Source organism: Gymnoscopelus microlampas (assembly GCF_963454915.1).
Source record: "Gymnoscopelus microlampas genome assembly, chromosome: 9".
In the NCBI taxonomy this organism is placed as follows: Eukaryota; Metazoa; Chordata; class Actinopteri; order Myctophiformes; family Myctophidae; genus Gymnoscopelus; species Gymnoscopelus microlampas.
Genome location: NC_139946.1, coordinates 36,424,317 through 36,445,040, shown reverse-complemented (window position 1 = coordinate 36,445,040; position 20,724 = coordinate 36,424,317). Strand labels below are relative to the sequence as shown.

The window sequence follows — 20,724 nt, the reverse complement described above, 5'->3', positions numbered from 1 at the left end:
AAAATACTCGTTGGTTCTACAACTTTTGTTATTAGTGGGTTCAGCTGAGGTTCTGGGTCTGTTCTTTGAGGCGCCAGGCTGCATCCATGTATTTGGTGACCTCTGAGTTGTGTCTGGGGAAGTTCAGTCTCCTGTCACTGCGGTCTGTCACAATCTGCATGGGGGGGAAATGGACAATCAACACCGGAGAATGATAATAGTACAGATATTGTATCGCTTGTTTACAGGAGACACCGGGCCACTAGTGTGATTTCACTCAAAATAATTTCTGTATGTTCAACGTTGCTTAAGCAATATTTATATCCACATGGATGAAGTACTGAAACAAGGCCAAGACCTTTAATCTAGTGGCATCATCATTCATAGCCCTAGAATGGTTGATAATACATTGTTGCCTAGTCCAATGTATATTGGGAATATTATGTTGTATTATATAGAACACAATGCATTTTCCTGGATGGATACATTTTGGTAGCATAATTTTCAGTGCTCCCTGCTACAAAATAGATGTACGAGTTTATTTAATGTGCACCTGGACGAGTGGGCACTTAGGGGTGGAGATAACTGGGCACTAGGACGAGTGGGCACCTGAATTAGGATTCTTGTCCACAAGTGTTTTTTAACTTCACATAGCATGCTACTTTGTTGTTGGTAAGTGATATTTAACCCAGTACAATAAAGTAAAGTAATATTAGTTTATTTGAAAAAATAGTACTGAGGTCAAAAGTACATAGAGTTTCAAAGTACAATATAAGAGTGTATTTGCCAAAGTAGTAGTACTTTTAAAAAATAGAACAAATAGGGAAATGATACCAAAAGATAGTCAAATTATCAATTTTAGGATCATAGACAGAGAAAACAGACCTGGTCCAGAACTCACTAACGCTCTGGACCAGGGCTATAGAAAACATAGATAGTACACTATAAAATGATAGAAAACAAATTGAGATTGATAGTAGCCAACTGTTAAAAAATATATAAACATTGAGTGGCTAGTACTGTTAAAAAATAGAGAAAAACAAATAAACTGAACTAAAAGAAATACTTAACTGAATGCTGGGATAGAGAAACCATAGCTAAACAGTAGGTTACACAATAAATAGAAATAAAAACAGACATAAAAAAATCCAGGTGCCCACTCGTCCTAGTGCCTAGTTATCCCGGTGCCTCTCCAGGTGCCCCGATATCCGCGCATACCTGTCAATTTGTCTAGCCGTGTGTGCAGTATGTGTTCGAAGTTTGTGTTTTTTTAGTCAGTGGTCAGTGGTGGAAAAAGTAAATTTTTCACTTTAGTAAAGTCCATGACTGTCATATAATATGACAGTCATGTGTCAGGGCTAGCCATGGTTCACATGACAGTCGTGTTTCAAGGCTAGTCTTGGCCTATATTCCAAACACTCTTATACTGAATCCGTTGATATTCGTTTTCAATAACGCAACGTCCTGCTGCCTCCTGCATGATGTGCTATTTAGAAACAGCTGGTGGGACCCAGGACCGTTGAGTGATTTCCAACGAGCGCTTCCTAAGTAAACACAAATAATCACCTGCACACATACAGTAATGTATTGACAAAGTTGCTCATAACAACGGTGGATTTGTATGAAACAAAAACTTGACAGGTTGAAAGAGGATAAGAGGACAATCCAAGCTTTCTATACAGCTGCATGTTGGTGAGTTTAACGTCGTTTAATACAATCAAAACGACTAGCCTATGTATTTTATCGAGTCTGACTTTTACTTTCATATCTACGAGTAGTCTTGGCTTGGATAGCACCCCCAGTGCGTCCTGCACTTTCACCAGTAAAGCCCGTTCTTCTCCGTACATGTTAAAAAAATATATAAGGTGCTCGGTAGCACCAAATGTTATAACTAGCGCTGTGGAGTCTTTGTGCATTGTATTAGTCCACATTTCTCAATAAACATGTGTTTTAATCCCGTCTGTGCCCAACGCCATTTCCCCCCTCTTTTACTTCCTGTTTACATTGAGTGTAATTCCGGTTTTCACAGGATGCGCCCCGTTACTACCGCCCATGATAGCTCCAATCGGAACCTCACCCTCCGCTGTATAGCTCCGAGATGAGGTTCCATATCGTTCTCTGCCGTTCGGCTGAAAAATGTCCGCACATTTGCCACTTTACATGTTTCTTACCCCTTTCTGCACATCGTATCCAAAAAGTAAAGGTATTCTGAAATGATCACAGATGTTTGAAATTTTAACTCACCATAAAATCTAACAAACGAGTTGAAAAAAGCACTTTATTCGCCTCTCTCCTCCGCCGGTTACATGTTTTTAAGACATTGCGCAAGAGTTGCGCCCATAGAGATAACATTACTGATTCCCCTACTGGTCAAATGTTGAATTGCATCTTCTAATGCATAATATTATTGAACCGGCTGAGGAGAGAGGCGAATAAAGTGTTTTTTTCAACTCGCTTGTTAGATTTTATGGTGAGTTAAATTTTCAAACATCTGTGATCATTTCAGAATACTTTCACTTTTTGGATCGGATGTGCAGAAAGGGGTAAGAAACATGTAAAGTGGCAAATGTGCGGACATTTTTCAGCCGAACGGCAGAGAACGATATAGGACCTCATCTCGGAGCTACATAGCGGAGGGAGAGGTACTATATGGGGCTACGCCCATGAGGGATACAGGGAACTTCCGACAGAATCCGACACAGACGGAATTAAAACACACATCTATTGAAAAAATACGGACTAATACATTGCACAAAGACTCCGAAGGGTGAGTTAACATTTGGTGCAACCGGGTAAGCACCGTATATATATTATTTGTGCATGTACGGAGTAATACGGGCTTTACTGGTGAAAATGCAGGACGCACTGGGGGGTGCAGGCCAAAATGTCAAAATGCAGTGTTGATCCAAGGCTACAATCAGACAGGACTTTTCTGTTTGGATGAATGGGCTGTCAAGGGCTGCCAGATAGCATTAGCATCCGCACAGGACTTTACAAAGTTTACATGCTGTGGAATTTGTTTTATTTAGGCCTATGTATTGTCTTTAACGATGATGTGGTTGAACATTAGCTTCAACTTGCCATGCACTCACTGCATTTAAGTAAAACAAAGAGATGTATAAGGAGAATAAAGTAGAGAGATTGTATTTGATGTCCACCCATTGGAGATGTTGGCAGTAGGCTATGTAGGCTATTTGTTGTGTTTTATTGTATGATGTTTTTATCATGCTGTACAGCACTTTGGTCAACCTGGTTGTTTTTAAACGTGCTTTATGAATAAAATTGACTTGACTTGACATGTGTATATAATTTTGATGCTGCCTATTCTAATTTCATACTGTTTGTGCTTTCATGGCAGACGCTATGATGAGGAGAGAAGAGGCTCAGAGAAAGGCTGCAGAATTGCAGATGTAAAGGTAGGATCAGGAGCTTAATTTTCACCTAACTGTTTGATTCATAGTGATGGTTTCATGTGACAGAGAGAAGGGCAGGACATTGTTTCAGTTGCCAATTGTTTCTGGTGGGGAAAAAACAGGCCCCCCTACTTAAATCTTGATCTGGGCTACAGCAGGCTAGTACAGCCAAATGTATATTAACGCCTGTGTGTGTGTCCATCCTGTCAAAAATGTATGCTTTGGTGAGAAAGTGTTGTGTGGTGTGTCGCTTGGATATGTTGCTTTTCATCGCTGAAGCATAAATCCAAGTTTGTGTTCCGTTCCCCTTCCACGGCTCATATAGCTACTCCAAATCCAGTTATAATGTAGCTGATTTGCAAACACAACTAGACCTGTTAAAACTTTATCACATTGAAAATGTGTTATTAGCACTCAGACCCTGTTAGTACTTGTATGCAGATATTGTTCACTGAATGAATGTTTTGTTATGCTACCGGCTTTCTTACCAGTGGTGTAGATATCCATCCTATCTCCTGACTCTCTGTCTGTGGGTGGGTGTATTTCTTAGTAGGCTCCAGGTAAGCCCTATGGATGGCTTCAATGAAGGCAGCTGGAAAAAAGAGGGGGACATTTTTATAATCAGTTACTCAAGTGGCTTTCCCAGAGCACGAGAGCAGGAATGTTATTTGGGTTACTGATAATATTTTGTAGGATTTTACATTTGTAACCAAACCTTGACTATTACATTTAAAAATGTCATCATCAACAGAATGTGATGATAGAATCTTCCATTATCTAACTTTCCCTGACCCGAAGGAAAATATAGCATGAATGATAACTTACGGTCCTCCTCTGTGAGTTCTTGTGTTTTTCTTGACATGGGCTTGTCTGTAATGGCATGTACTGAGACACAGACATACACTCAGAGTGAGAATCTCCATGAAAACAATGTTCATTCCTGATATAGATGTAGTAGAAAATGTGATGGTATAGCTCCCACACAGAAATTATTGTACAAAATGATTAGGCTATTGTTGAAGTAATCTGAATAATTCTTTGACATTTCTGGAGGGAAGAAAGGAACACAGTACAATCACTTACATTTCTTGTACGGATTGATGCTAAACTGTGTGTAGAGCTTCTGACTTCTTTGCTCTTTCCGTATAGTTTCGGCATGAATTGCATTTTGGTGGACAATATCCAATGCAGCTTTTCCTGCCATTCTAGTATCGGCCTACTTTAAAAAAAAACGTAAGACAACCTGTAGCGAGGTATTATGATAAAAGCAAAGTGGCAATCTTGAAGGCAACTCTTCCTCGCTGACCTGTTACTTAGCAACAGTAAACACTGCCAAGCCCTGCAATTATATGAGTCGTCCACAAGATGGCAGAGTACACTTACCTTTGGTCATGCAGTTCTGATTGCAGATTGTTTAACAAAGGCAAGACCACTCATTGTACTGCAAAGCGGATTGATTGAATACTTTATTAGCAGTTTGCAAAAAAAGCACAGGAAAGTACAGTTCAATACAATTCAATAGAATTGAGTTAAGTAATACACGCTTAAATAAGGTTTGATCTGTTTTAGGTTATTATGATTTTGTATCATAAGTTCATTGATCGGATTCAGCATGATGGCAACAGCTTGGAATGTTTTTTAAATTTTATAAACCTAATAAAAATGTATACCAGCGCATGCAATTTACATTCAGAGTCCAAAGTTGCCTGCAGCTGAATGGCCTTTGCCAGCAGAGACTGCAAATTATAAAATATCTATAACCTTTAACCTCAGTATTTGCTAACTCTGCAAATTACATAGCTGGATACTTTCTTCAAAACTGTACATAATTAACGTCTCTCTGGCCAAGGGCATAGCCTACTGAACCATATGAGAATACTTGGAACAGTGTTCTTGGGCAGTGGGCCAGAACCCAAGAATTATTCATGCTTCTTTCTGGCAGTTTGTCCTCATAAGTGTACTAAGAGCCCTATATTTTAAATAATAATGACCCAGCAAGGGCTCACTGACATTGCTTTATTTTTCTTTGTGCCAGTTGTTTTCAAATTAATATAATCTCACTGCTACTTTTAATTCTATTAAATGATTTTCGTATATATTATGCCAATTTTTAGCCAGACGGGTCAATTAAGAGAACTTAATTTCAGCATGACTTATTTGTTGAAGCCATTTGTTCACATACCGGACCAGTAGACTGTAATACCATTTGTTTCCCTGTGCCTAAATTGTTGATAATATTTGCCAGGAACAAACAAACTCATCAGAATCCACTGGAAAAAAGCTGACAAAAATGTGCCCCAACTGCATAAAAGTGCTGATCCCCAGAACATAGTGTTGACTTTTATTGTTGGTAGCATTATGTTTGTTCGAGCTGTTTTACTCTCCCCACTTAGCATAAGTGTCGTTTTTATTGCCTGAGTTTATGTAGCAAAACAAAAATGTCTCACCTTCTTTTAGTCACTGTTTGCAAACTTATTATGTGTGTGTGTTAAGTAAAGCCTACTTGCGTTGTACGATGGTGTGTTGCTTGCTAAAAATGATTGGCTTTCATGTGAATAATGGTTTTCAAGTATAAATTTGCTTGATTTCCTAAGTTAATGGCTATGAACATTTGACAGTAATGGGAGAGACATAGTGAGTGGTGACAGACAGCCCAGGGCGTGGATGGAAACAGTTTGTTCACGTTGTTCCACAACTTCTACAGTGTGCTTGAATAGCCCTGCTATCTGTGGCGTCAAGAACCTCTGACCTGTGCTTTGTCTGCCTCTCAGCCACTCAGACAGACACAGATAGCACTCATAGACTCAGGCATGTGCCAAAGTGTGAGCGCACTGCACACTCACAGTCTCACACACAGACGCGTTGGACATAGACACAACAGTATGCACACACACACACACACACACACACACACACACACACACACACACACACACACACACACACACACACACACACACACACACACACACACACACACACACACACACACACACACACACACACACACACACACACACACACACACACACTCTACATACAGTGCTTTCACATCTTGTAAATAGCAGGTTCGGTTGGGTGACTCCTGTGGGAGTGCTGATATATTTTCAAGGCTGCGATGACAATCTTGACCGGCCTGCTGACTCCCAGCCATTTGTCTCCTCACATCAAATTCTCTTATTCCATTTGCCTTTCATGGGGTCCCCCGCGGGCCCTCCTTCTACATGCTGTCCCATCTGGTCTTTCTGGAAGTAATCATCTTGTTTCCACTTTTCTCTCTGAATGTGGTGGGTGTGAATGTACGGTCTTTGTGTATAATTGTTTGTCTGCGTGTGTGCGCGCATGCATGTCGCCGAAGCAGACGGCTTAATAAAGGTTGAGATGTTTGGCTCTTAAGCTGCTGCCTCATAACCTGTTTCAAGCTTTATTGGCCCAGCATGAAAGATTTAATTGAAACAAATGATAACATAAAGATAAATGTACATTGGGGCTGTTCTCTTCTGCTAGAGGGTGACACGTGTGTGTGTGTGTGTGTGTGTGTGTGTGTGTGTGTGTGTGTGTGTGTGTGTGTGTGTGTGTGTGTGTGTGTGTGTGTGTGTGTGTGTGTGTGTGTGTGTGTGTGTGTGTGTGTGTGTAAAAGGAAGTGGACTGTGTGCAGGATGGATGCAGGGCTTGTCACACTGCTCTCTGGCTCATGTCACAGTGTCTAACCATGTTATCATCAGGAGGAAAGCCGTTATGTTCCTCTGGCTGTAAATCATCACAGGGCAGTTTGTGGGTTTGTACGAATGAAGCTGGGTTATCCACATGTCACAGAAAGTGTTGTAAGCAGTGGCCAATTTGATCAAGCACAACGCAGGGGGAATAACCTTTGCTTTCTCCTACAAATATATAACTAACTAGGAAAGGGGATTATTCTATTCTTATCCTATATTAAAATTGTCTAGAGGGTCAACTGACGGCGGGCGGGCGGGTGATTGGTGGGTGGACGTCACAAGCGTAACATGCAGACCTGCGAGGCGCACCGTCGCTCCGATTCCGCACCAAACTTGTAACACTGTTCAGGGGTCTGCCATCAGTATAGACAAATCCACAGACGCGCTGCCTGTAGGCGGCCATTGCTGCGGTGTCGCGGTGTATAGGAGCGTTGACACTGCATCTATGGCTGCCTACAGGCAGCGCTTCTGTGGATTCGTCTATAGCCACACCAGGGGCCACATGTGGCCTCCAGGGGCCCCTGGCTGCCACAGGCGCACCGTCGCTCTGAATCGCAGCAAACCTGCCACAAAACACTGTTCAGGGGTCTGCCATTACAATAGCCACGCACATGTTGGGCAAATGAGGCACCCCCAGGGGCCACGGTAGCTAGGTTTGAAGGCCGCGTATCGGCCTGAAAATAATATACTATAACTCTGAAAATTACAAGATTCACCCATAAAGGGTTAATTTTCAGACTTTCAGTGTTCAATTAACAATCAGGATTCTTCTGTGTATTTAACTGCAAAAAATATGGTATACTTGCACGATCGCAAGGGAGTCTTTATCATAGTTTGAATGTGTTGCCTTTGTAAGCGTTATTATCAAATAGGTCAAAGGTCTAATTATGTGACACCAGAAGATGACTTTAAGCAAGATGTCCTTTTATTGTACAATAAATCTTTGCACAGCAACAGCTTTTTGTAGAAATTATAAAGGATTTGCTATGAATATAAAATGTGCACATCTTCTCCTTTGTGTTAAATGGAGTGGGACTTAAACACCCACACTGACATTCAAGTTGCTGCTGCACGGTTTGTCAAAGTGTGCTGCTTGTGTGGAGAATTCCAACTCGTCATTCCTCTTAAAGTCACTCTTTTCTTCTCATCGGAGTGTGCAGGCCAACTGCATGTCACAGCAATGGCCACCTTTTAATTAACGAGTTCCCTTCAAAGCCTGCTAATTAAAGCGCCATGTTATGAATAATTCAGCAATTTTCTTTCCCATTGCTCCACATTAAACAAACAAGAGGTGCACATTTTTTCCGCATGTTCACCTAATTCACTAACGTATGTATAATGGGTAATGAATGCTACTGATATTGTACTGAAAGAAATGTTCGTGGGCATATTTAAAGATATTAAATAGAAGGAGGCGTGACACACATTGTCATATAAACCTTAAAAGTCTTCAATGCTTTGCTTAAAATGTTAAGTGAAGGATAGATGGAGTCGTATGGCATTCGGTTATGCAAGTCATGAATGTTTATACTACTTACTATATTTAGAGTAAAGCTGAGCCTATCTACGGCTTGTCACTATCTTCCAACTCATCAAATCTAACCAAATTACCCAATTAAATAATGTTATATTATATTGATGTGGTATAGAGTGAGTGTAAAACTATATTTCAATTATTACTTTAAATATTAGTTCCGTCTATAAAGCTCAGTCTAAAGTACTCTGAGGATATTGTCATCTCAAGACATCTCACCGTGAGAAAGTGGTTTAGTGGTTTGGCATTGGAGCCCCCCGTGTCTGTTCCGTCTGAGATTAGCACTCAACCAGAACACCAATCTGGAGGCAGATAGTACATGAGTCCGCCCTCTCAGCCCTTTGTCTCCACACATACTGTGATAATACTTTATCTCACAGCCCCCCCCCCCCCCCCCAAAAAAAAAAAACTTAGAGCGGCCTGTGAGTGTTTACCAATCTGATTAGGATTTTTCATTCTTCTCACTGTGCAGCCCAATGTTTAGAGAAGCAAGAGACATTAACACAGATATAAACACATAAGCATGTGCATGGTTTCACTCACTCACTCACTCACTCACTCACTCACTCACTCACTCCCCTTTGCATGGTGGTATATACATACTTTTTTAGATATTCACATACTGTAGCACTGAAGACACCAGGTGATAGTAGAGAGAGAGAGTGAGAGAGACAGACACACACACACACACACACACACACACACACACACATACACATACACATACACATACACATACACATACACATACACATACACATACACATACACATACACACACACATCAACTTACACTGTCCCCCCACACACCTTAGTTTGTTTTGATGGTGCCATACATGTCTGGGAGCCAATGGAGACGTCCCAGTCATGGGAAAGCTGTTTTCCCATCAGATGGTTGCATCGTGTCACCATCGCTCTTCCACCTAATCTCCCTGTTTTGTCTCAGTGAAGGAGACTTTCTTACTGTATGTAGAGCACTGCACAGATTAGGATAGACATAGCTGTAGACGGTTATGCCACCATGTGAAGCACCAAAACATTATCTAAACAGAAAACTCTACATTGTGTCCAGGGTTAGCATAGCATTTGAGCTGTCATGCATGCACTAAAATCAGCAAAGGACTTTCTACAATGGGCATGATAGAAGAAACAGGTGCATCAACAAACGGAAAGCTTTGTTTAGGCTGGTGGCAGATCCGATTTGTTTCTCAAATCTGATGTTTTGGACTGACTGTTCACACTATTATTTGCAAGTGGTCAAATTAGATTTGTCAGATTCGTCGACCTATCTGCAGTGGTTGCTGTGTAATAACTAGGTGTGATAGAGTAATGCTCTATCATACGACGACGACGGTGTCACTTGCCGAAAATAGCCTACAAGCTCATAGGTTGGCTTTTATTTATTTTTTACATCATAGTACAATGAAGTATAAATCAGGCTTCAGTGTTTGAGTGTCCAGACTTTTATCAGATTTCAAACCACCTATGTGTGGTTATTATAGATGTAGGTAATTGTCTAGTTTTGAGCTAGAAGACTATTGGATGGACCGCTGACTGTGAGAGCCCAAAGTGGAATTGATTTCAAATGGATTGTTCACTTGATGGCTGTGTGACACATTGTCGCCATCTATCATTACTGGTAAGGTGCTGTGTCCATGAAAGTTCTCCTAATACAGTTAAGATTTATCCTTCTCTTCCTATTTTCACGAGAAAAGGAAATGCAGTTGACAACACTGGGAGTGAAACATGATTTTAGCACAATTTGAAGCTAATGAGAAAGAATGAAAATGAGAATAATGGAGAGAGCAATGATGATAAGTGAAGAATACTTCCAACTGATCTTTAAAAGCTAAGACTACTGCCTCCATTAAGTCAGTGGTTGGCGTTCTCAGAATTCTGGGCACCAGCCCAGATCACCCTATTAGCCCACATCCACATTTCCCTATATCTCTGAAAGGATCTTGACACTGAGCTGCCATGGAGTTTGGATAATCTCGTCAAACCAGGATGCAGCCGTCATGCACCGGTCCAGTGAAAACTCTGTTTCATAATGCTGTATGCAGGGATAGCATTTTTCTTTAGGTCTCTTAATCTAATTTGTCCTCCGCTAGCCTGCCGTCATTTGCATTTGTAGCCTAGAGTGAGCCTGTCTCGCTCAAGAGTTTTTCTCCGCTTCATGCTGCTAGCATGAGCAAATTATTAGCTCAACTTCAGCCAAGTAAAGCTGGCGAGACAGGACACCCCCAGGTGTACGTGCGTGCGTGCATGCGTGCGTGCATGCTTGCGTGTGTGTATAATATTGTGCAAAGCATAATGTGTGTGAAACTGTATGTGCAAGCATGTGCCTGTGTGTGTGTCTGCATATTGATGATAAACACTTCAAACATTTGCAGAATAAATAATGTTGGCGCTCTCTTCCCCAGTGCTTCAGTTATCACACGGTTAAGTTGTGTGTGTGCGCACTTGTGTGTTTGCAAGCGCGTGTGTGTGTGTGTGTGTGTGTGCTTGCACGTGTGCGTGAAAGGGAGGGGGGGGGCAGGGGAAGACAACAACACCCACAATCAGTACATTTACATTTACACTAGCACTCATTAATCCTGCCCTAGAATGATGATTCTTCCATTCTTATCCCAACTCCAGCTGTGCCCCCTCTTGATTGATTTAATACTTTATTAACAGTTTGCAAAGACAAGCACAGGGAAGTACAGTTCAATACAAGGTCTGTTAAGAGGATTTGAAACCCAAGAAAGCACTATGGCTTGTTTCCATTGGGGTCCTTTGTACTCAATTCATCGAAACATTTAATGACAGACAAATATACACTACTATGCAAAAACATCATATAAACGGGTAGAAATCGAAAATAAAAACATGTACAGTAAACAGTTTGGGGAGGGGGTACTTAAGCAGTAGCGTGAAGGTTATGCAGACAGAGAGGTTGAATAGAACAAGAAGAAGAAAGGAGGGGGACAAGTCATGGAGCTTAACATTTTTTGCTTAACATTTTGAACCCTGTTTAAGTCTCATATCAGTGAGTGAAAATGAGTTTGCGGATGTATGCATAATATCTGTCCTTTAATGTGTTTGGAAAACCCTACCTGAGTTAATTCAGAGGGAAAACTATATTTGTCTGTGGGAAATTGACAATTATTTCTCATTTTTTACAATGCCCTTTTGGTTTGTGTAAAACCGCAGCATCCAGCCGCTCATTAAAGGCTCGGTGCAGCATGATCCAATTATTCTTTCTTATGATTGTGCATAATCTTTTTGTGTGTCAGTTTTTCCCAACACTGTGAAATGAAACACAATAAATCTTTAAAACAGTTCCCCCCTCCTCTTTAAAAATAAAAAAGAATGACTGAGATTCATTTAGGAAACACTGCTAAATGTAGCCTGAAAACTGACATTAATCTGGAGTCCTTGTCCATTTGTGTATACAATCTTTATTTTTTAAGGCCATGATACAGTTTCATGCAATAGTAATGTACAATTATGCCAGGGGTGGGAATTGACACCAGGGACAACATTTATGGGAATAACAAGGTACCTCTATGCATCATGAAAAACTACTGCCTGTCTTTACTGTTTGTAAAATGACCGGTCTAAACAGCCTGCTTACCTATAATGACCTTAGGCAATACAGCTGGGTAAATTTAGCAGAAATTGATATCCAGTTGACCAGAACCGCTGATCCAACCGATATGCCCAAATATGAGCATATACTAATGACATCAGGGATCTCCATATATGAGCACAAAAGGGACACAGACAGACCAGTTCAACGGGGTACTCTTTACAAAGCCCCCGACACAATGACTCAGACATATCAGTCACTGGTTAGCATCATTAACCCTTGCTGACTGTGGGTTAATGCCACTAACACAAGTGTCCATGGCTCATGTCTCCTGAATGGGAGATCATTGGTTGAGAGAGACAGGGTTATCACTCATGTCAAATTCCTGGCCAAAGTGGCCACTTTGTTTGGAAAAGGGATCTAGCTTTTTCATGGCTTGACATTCAGTCATTCCTCCCTCAGGTGAGTGGAGGTCATGACAGTGGAACAAGACGGAGAAGATAGCTTTAGTATCATTTTATAAACTTTTGTAACTTCAAATTGAAGCATTTTCTGTTTAGTTTTACTTGGCACTTTGTTTTAAGTGAGTTACATGGAAGTTTTATATTAGACATAATAATTAATTACATAATTTAGCCAGATTTCAATCTGAAGATCTGTCTTTCATGCTTCTATTCCTGAAAATGTCTGTCTGGAGATAAGAGGTTTTCATCTGACAGCAGTGTGATATGTGACGCAGAAAGTGAAGAGGGCCACTTCATCAATCCTGCCATGGACTCAGTGAAAGACGCTTGACCAGCCATGACAAGCAGACATGATATATCTCTGTCTGTGTGTCAACCCATCATTTAGGAAATTTAAAACGAGTACTGCAGAGTTTGGCAAGTGTTTGTTAAGCCCTGGGGTCTGTTGATCTTCAATTAATGCTTGTCGGTGCATATATTAGTCTACTGACATACGTACACTCATATAATTCATAACCATTACATATAATAACTAGAATAATGTGCTCCTCAGACTTGGCCTAGTGGGAATGTACGTCCAATTCTTCACGCCAATTGGACGCTGCGTTCATGATTTGAGCCATTTTGTTCAAAACGAGCCACTCGTGCAAACTTTGGAAGCCAATCAGGATGGAATATGATTTGATCACATGGAACATGAAATGAACTACAAATTGCAGTGAATCTATATTCTGGAATTTACGTGAAAAGTCATCCATATCAGAATATAATGAATGTTGTGCTTCTGTGGCAAACTAATGTTGCCTGGCAGCATACAGTATACTGTATTTCAGTCAGTAAACAGAGTTATAGAAATTGGAATCAGAGGAGATATGGAAAGTGTGCAGGAAGGAGAGGACGAATAGAAGAGAAGACAATAAGAAGCACAGTACCGTGGAGTTCAGTGTGTACACAGTAAAAATACGGGTTCATTTGATTACATTTGTGCACTCTGAGTTAAATATACAATGATGATTAGTATTGATGTTGCTACAGTCAGTGTAGATTCAACAACACTCTCCATCCACTCTATATTTATGACTTGTGTATAAAAATTCCCATAGTTGTTTGGAGAAAGAGGATCTTGCATTGTTAAACAGTTCTACTTGGCAGAGTTGTGGGCCTTAAATTGCCGGGTCTCTTAAAATGATGTCTTCCCATTGAGTAATAAGTTCACTAATCTTCTGCACTTCCTCAGGTTATCTGGAAGACAGAAGTCCTCTCTCTCTCTTTCTCTGTCTGTCTCTCCCGTTGACGAGCCAGCTATATGTCAAATCTGTCAACAGCTACCACTTTACCCCAAAGCGACAAAAGAGGGATCAGGTTTCCACCGTGGTGCTGTGTTGACTAGCAGTCAGTAGATGCCTGTGACCTGAAGGGGGTGAGGGAGTGGCGAGTGGGGAACAGGCATTTTAAATTATGTTTTACTTTGGTACAACATGTTTGTCAACTTGATATTAAGGCTAACAACAAAACACTGATACTCAAAAATAGTACATTCTTTTTCTTCTTTAAAAACAAAGTACATTGCCACTTAAAAAAACAATTGGCATATGCTTAATACAAAAAGCTTGTGAAGTTTTGTGAAATTCTTGCCTGGCATTTGGTGTATGGCCAACCAGGCTCTGTCATAAAGGGATATATAGTGTCATGGCCATTTCATGCATGATTCTTCTTATTTTCTTTGTTCTCCATCTGTCTAACTCTTAGAATTAGCCACTACCTCCACATAGTTTTCCCATAATACAGAGCCTCTTGACAATCATCCTGCTTTCTAGCAGAAACCTTTGAGGGTTTCATTTAGGCATGTCACAATTCTTTAAAATAATCACAATTACTTTGCATAATTGCTTATTTTTGTTTCTATGTTGAAACATTTTCATACATTTTCAAACATTTTTTATATAGCAGAAATGTCAGATCTACAAGCTCACAACATGTGTAAAATTATTAAATATGACCTATTATTTATTTTGATTATTGGTATCAGTCTTTCAGTCATTTCTGTGACACATCTGCCTTGTGTAAAGCCTAAAATGCAAACAATTTCTATTCATATGTTCCAATGGTCAATGCCAAAAACACAATTAAATCATTAATCACAGTTATTTTTATGACAATTAATCATCAAATATGATTGTGAAACTGGCGAAAGCAAATAAGAGAAGAAAACAGTTTGTGGATTTCAATCAGACTGTTTATTGATAAAAGTGTCTGGTTGTTAAGTGAAGGATGGGAACCACATTACGTCTTTGAGTTTGTTGTGTCTGGGGTAGATCAAATAGAGATCGATGTTCTTATTAAGTCCAAAAAGACAGACAGACAGAGAGAGAAGTCATTAAAACTTCAGCATTCTGAGCCCTTTGACTTTCGGGCCAAGGGTATATAGCCTAATGGTCGTAAGGAATCTGTAGAATCATTCAAACTTGGAGTTATCACACAGTAAATAGAAGGATTTATCAAATGTTATATTCTTTGAGGACATTGCTATTTTTAAACAACCACAAATGTGTTGATTTGTGTATAGTATTTAGGTTTTGGGTCCAACACAACGGCAGGTAAAGTAATTAATTAAAAAATCACCTCGTGTGGGTTTGGAGTCAAAAGTTGAATACCTTGAATACCATGGCCATACCATAAAATGAAATTACTCTTTTCAACAAGCTTTGGGAGGTGAAGTAATTCAGACGTAACGGAAAAGAGTAACAAAGTGACCTGATTGTCGTACTGAGCTTTTTAGTCCAATTCTGTTCCCAGTTTTAATGTGGCCTTGCCAAACCTTAGTCTGACAGTACGTTTTAACAGCGGGCGACTCACGGGTGATCGGCGGGCGACATCGTCCAGATAAAGAAAATCCATCTTTCATCGCCCCCCGCCCACTTTGCCCAATCGCCAGTAGTTGCCGGCTCTCATAGACATATAATGACGTCGCCCGGCGATCGCCCGAGAGTCGCCCGCTGTTAAAACGTACCGTAAGTGTGGTCATCTCTTCCGTCTCTTTAGAGGAAGAGAAGATTAATTGAAAGAAAGTCTTGCTTGCCTTGCGCTCGCCATGTGGGTCAAACATCCCTCTCCTCCTGTCATCTTCACATGCCCTGGTGGCCAGACTGATGTGATCTCTCATATAGTGACACTCGCAGGCACTGTGCACCTCAAGATGTCAGAACAGCCAAGGAAAAGCAAACAACACTCACATCTACATTCTAATCATCCCCTAATGACAAAGTTTGAAAGTGTTGTCTGAGACAGAAGTAATTAGGCTCATGTTTGTTGTTCATGCTTCACTGTGTGTGTGTGTGTGTGTGTGTGTGTGTGTGTGAGAGAGGGGGGGTGGCTGCGTGAAACAAGGAGAGAAGAGTGGCATTGTGTTGGTTAAGCTTTCCTAACGCTCTCCCACAGCGGGTGAAAAGCTGACTGGCATTTTCCAGCGCAGCATGGGAAAGCATGCATAGAGAATACAGCCACACACCTGGGGGCCTTTATGGGCTTTACGGCCAACAGTTGTTGCCAACAACCCATCATCACACCTTTTACCTGGCTCGACAGTCCATCCTTTTACAGCACTACCGTGTGTGTGTGTGTGTGTGTGTGTGTGTGTGTGTGTGTGTGTGTGTGTGTGTGTGTGTGTGTGTGTGTGTGTGTGTGTGTGTGTGTGTGTGTGTGTGTGTGTGTGTGTGTGTGTGTGTGTGTGTGTGTGTGTGTGTGTGTGTGTGTGTGTGTGCGTGTGTGCGTGCACGCACGCCCATGTATTTGTTTGTTGGTGTTTCTTTGTTAATGTTTCATAAAATGACGTGGTGACGAGTACTGGGTATAGTTGGCCATGTATGTAGCCAACACATATAGTACACACACACACACACACACACACACACACACACACACACACACACACACACACACACACACACACACACACACACACACACGAGTGATGGAAAGAGTAAGATCAAGGCAACAAGCCATAGAACACGAGTGGCAGCAGTTTATGAAGCTCCATAAAGTGGTGTTATATGCTTGTCATTTGTCCCCCTGATCAACAGGTGTACTTTACGATGTCTCAGTGAGTGGAGGATAGGGAGAAAAACGGAGGAGCGAGTGAGAAGGAGAAAAACAACAGGAAAAAGAGACAGAGTATATGTTGAAGATTGAACACGATTGAGAGAGAGAGGGAGACATAGAGGGAAATAAAAGAAAATGATGACTGACAGTTTGGATTAAAGCTAGGTGACGAATGACAAATAGAAAGCTGAATGCATGTGCTCTCTCTCTCCTTCTCTGTCACTCCACACCAGCCATTTGGCGATCTTGTTACTTCTACAATCCACCTACACACACACACACACACACACACACACACACACACACACACACACACACACACACACACACACAGCTGGAGTGGCCTCTTTTGTCCAGGTATGTGTTCTGCTATCATTGGCCTCTTAAGACAGATAAGCGTGCGAAACAAGTTGACAGTGTGCGTAAGTGTTGAGATTGAATTTGTGTGTGTGTGTGGTATGTCAGAGACAGCATTTGTCAGAATGCAGTCACTGTGGGGTCTGGCAGAGGATTGTGTTCAGACTGGCTCTCTAAATCTTGATTTAAACTTAGTTGCACACTGGTGTTGTGCACCAGATACAGCAGACACGGCTTTGTGCGACACGCCGCGCGACTATAGTATAAATCAAGCATATGGATCTAGAATTACAGCTGGGAAGCTCAGTCAGATAACCAGAACCATCATGAGCTTTGTTCTATTCTGTACAACCAGATTGTCTATATTTCACACATACTTGCACAACTCTCTCTCATTGACACACACACTGTGTTACCCTTGATTTATACTTGGTTGCGTGCAGTGTATTGTGAGCATGTAGAGTCACACTATTTTCCATGTGCGACACCGACATACAACGGAGTATAAATCAGGCTTCATATGCACCATATACCATATAAGTGCTTCCATCCATCCATTCCCATTCCAGGTCTCAGAAATACATCTATATTAAAATGGTTTCAAATAGTCAAAGTAGTCAAGATGATTTATCTTTCCAGAAAACTGCAACAGCCTAAAAAGCAGACATATTCAAGTTACAGGCAAGAGAAATGAAGGGCTGCTTGAATTCTTTTCTCCAATTCAAAATGTATTCTGCTACGTTTGAGGAGGTTTTTTATTCCAAAACAATATGTATCCATTTAAGGGGAGAGAAATTGGCTGAAGTTTATTTTACCAAATGCAAGTACACATGTCAGGTTTTTCAGTTGGTGGGTGTCTCATTTTGGAACAACACCCTTTTTTCGTATTCCCACAGGTTCCCAATGAACTATTCTAGTTTGTACAGTTTGCACATTTTTTATCTCTCCTGCAGTTTACAGAGTCCCCATAGACAGCAGAGACTTAAAAATACATTTTACCCCAGCAGCTGTAGAACCCTGTGTATTGCTAACCCATTGCAACAACAGAAACATCACAGTAAATAAACTGTCTCACAGCAGCAAAGACAAACGCACCCACAGCACATTGACGGCACAGTGAAACCGAAGTCTATCAGTATTTGACTTATTAATAAGTGTTATAGGGTATTAGGGTTATAACCCTAATATCAGTTTCAAAGTTTGTTTTCGTTTTTTTCAATTCCACTGATTATGGCAGAGCTGAAAGACTGGATATCTGGTTAAGGGGTGACATGGAATGGGAAGTAAACATTTGACTGAAAAGACATCGTGTGCTGAAAATAGATGGTCTACCAGTATAAATTAAGAAAAACTTGTGTCTGCCCAGTAACAGCTCTGTGGACAGCGAGTTCAGCTATGTGACAGCTTGCCTTGCTGGGCTTATGTCCCTAGACAAACTGTTCCTGTCGAAATCTCTTTGGAGAGAGTTGCATGTTCATCTCAATCGTGTGGGGGGGGGTGTGTGTGTGTGTGTGTGTGTGTGTGTGTGTGTGTGTGTGTGTGTGTGTGTGTGTGTGTGTGTGTGCGCGCACATCACATATTAGACATGAACAAGGAATGTGTTAATTGATAATAAGTAGGTCCTTTGCCTGTGCATACAGTAAGCATCAACATACTTTAGGTATGGTACTAAAAGGTGTTAAAATAAGAGTTAGATAGCTCTATATTATTCCCATAGCAATCATTGCTATAGAGTGTTTGTTCAAGAACATGGGTCTCCCTGTCTCTCCAGCACTTTAGTAAATACATTTTCAGGTCAGGATACCAATTTCATGCAATCTGGAGAGAGAACTCATGCAGGATACAGGTCAGGATAAACAAGCAAAATTGGAAGTGATGGAGAAAAAAAGAGCAGATACAATTGGACAACACATACAATTTAAGCTGATGAATGATCTCTCTCATGATTGGATGAAATTGGTGTCCCGCCTGAACATTTACAGCCTGTTTAGGTAGCGCTTGATAATAACTTTGTTATAAGTAGTTAATGGAGCATTCATAAACTGTTAGTTAATTAGTTATTAATGCCTTGTTAAGTATTTGTTAATGGCTAGTTAAGGATAATAACGATGACTTTATAACTAGTTAATAGATCATTCATAACTGTTAGTTAATGAGTTATTAGTGACTTGTTTAATAACTCATTAGTTTATGAATGATCTATTAACCAGTTATAACGAATAGTTATTATTAAATGCTACCCGCTTTTAAATCTCGGGGAGACACATTGAGGGTCAAGGTACAATAAAGCATAAAATGGGTAAAGAATGGTGGAAATAAAAACCTTATTGTATACACATAATACACATCCAAGGAAAAACATAAAACAGAGTTTATCTTCATTTGCTAAAGCGATAGTGCAGCAGATTAATGACATAATCGTTCTACTTTGTGATGCAAGCATGAACATTTGCACACATACTATCTAAGGGCCACTTTTATGGAAAAAGGCGCTGGCCACTCAAAAATCCAACATTGTGACCATTTTTTTCAAGATGGCCGCCACCTTAGCGGAGCAGATAGTGATATAATCTTTCAGATTGTGATACAAGGATGAAATTTGGTACAAATACTCTGTAAGGGCCATACAAAAGAAAATCCCAATCAGTTTAATCCAAATTATTACATTGTTTTCATCTTGACTTTAACAACCAAGTGTAGCCTAGTTCTTTCCGACAGCTCAAACTAAAAAATATATAAAATACCAGAGTGGGTTGTGTAAAAGTTCTTGGCTTTGATGGAATCTTAGATTAGGTGTAGTTCTATTTGATGCAGAAGCACAACATAATTGCTTTGATGCAAGTAATATTAACGCGTGTCAACGAGCGTCAACTGGACAGTGACACACACCTCAGCTGTGCTGAACTGAAAGTGACTGGTTAGTTTTAAAAAAGCTGTTGGATAAGACTGAAGACATGATGTTTACTGTGATTATGGTAAGCTTACATTTCATATCACAAACACCACGGAGTAAAAACTCCATAACTTTAACCAGCAAAAAATTGAAAATTGAAAATTGACAATTGATTCTTACATGAATCAATTGTTTTTCAACACCCGTAGTCAATGCCCGTGTGCAAGTTCAGATCCATTGCTCAACCCACTGAGGAGAAAAATGTGGAACAGACAGACTGACTGACTGCGTGATTGACTGATGTACAGAGGTTTCCTTAATATATAATGGGGTATAAAAGGATAATTGTACGTCTCTTTCTCCCTCTCTCTCTTTGCCACAATCTCCTCCCTCTTTATCGCTCTTTAATACGTAATTCTTATTGTTCTTTGGGTATTGTGAGGTCCAACAGAAAATAAATACAAACACATATCTACTTTATTTGTTGTGAATACAGTCTTGTCATGGCTTGTTCCTCATGGACAAATAGGCTAATACAGCAGTCTTCTCTGGGGTGTCTGTGAGCGGGTTTTGACAAACGAGGTTCCCCCTGGAGATCAAATCCCCTGTAATGAGTGTAGCTTAGGAGCATTACACATCTCCCCAAAACTACATCTCACAAGACAAGGGAGCAACGTTTGTGTCCGCGGTGCACAG

At 40.6% G+C, this 20,724-nt stretch overlaps 1 protein-coding gene across 1 annotated transcript; it reads right to left on the bottom strand.

Annotated features, from left to right (window-relative positions):
* Window positions 1-40: 40 nt before the first annotated feature.
* Window positions 41-4,596, bottom strand: cfap144 (cilia and flagella associated protein 144; the record flags this gene model as incomplete). Its single annotated transcript, XM_084066329.1, has 4 exons — window positions 41-154; window positions 3,881-3,984; window positions 4,218-4,277; window positions 4,476-4,596. 4 exons carry the CDS (start codon window positions 4,594-4,596, stop codon window positions 41-43), a joined length of 399 nt encoding a protein of 132 aa, XP_083922455.1.
* Between the last annotated feature and the right edge of the window lie 16,128 nt (window positions 4,597-20,724).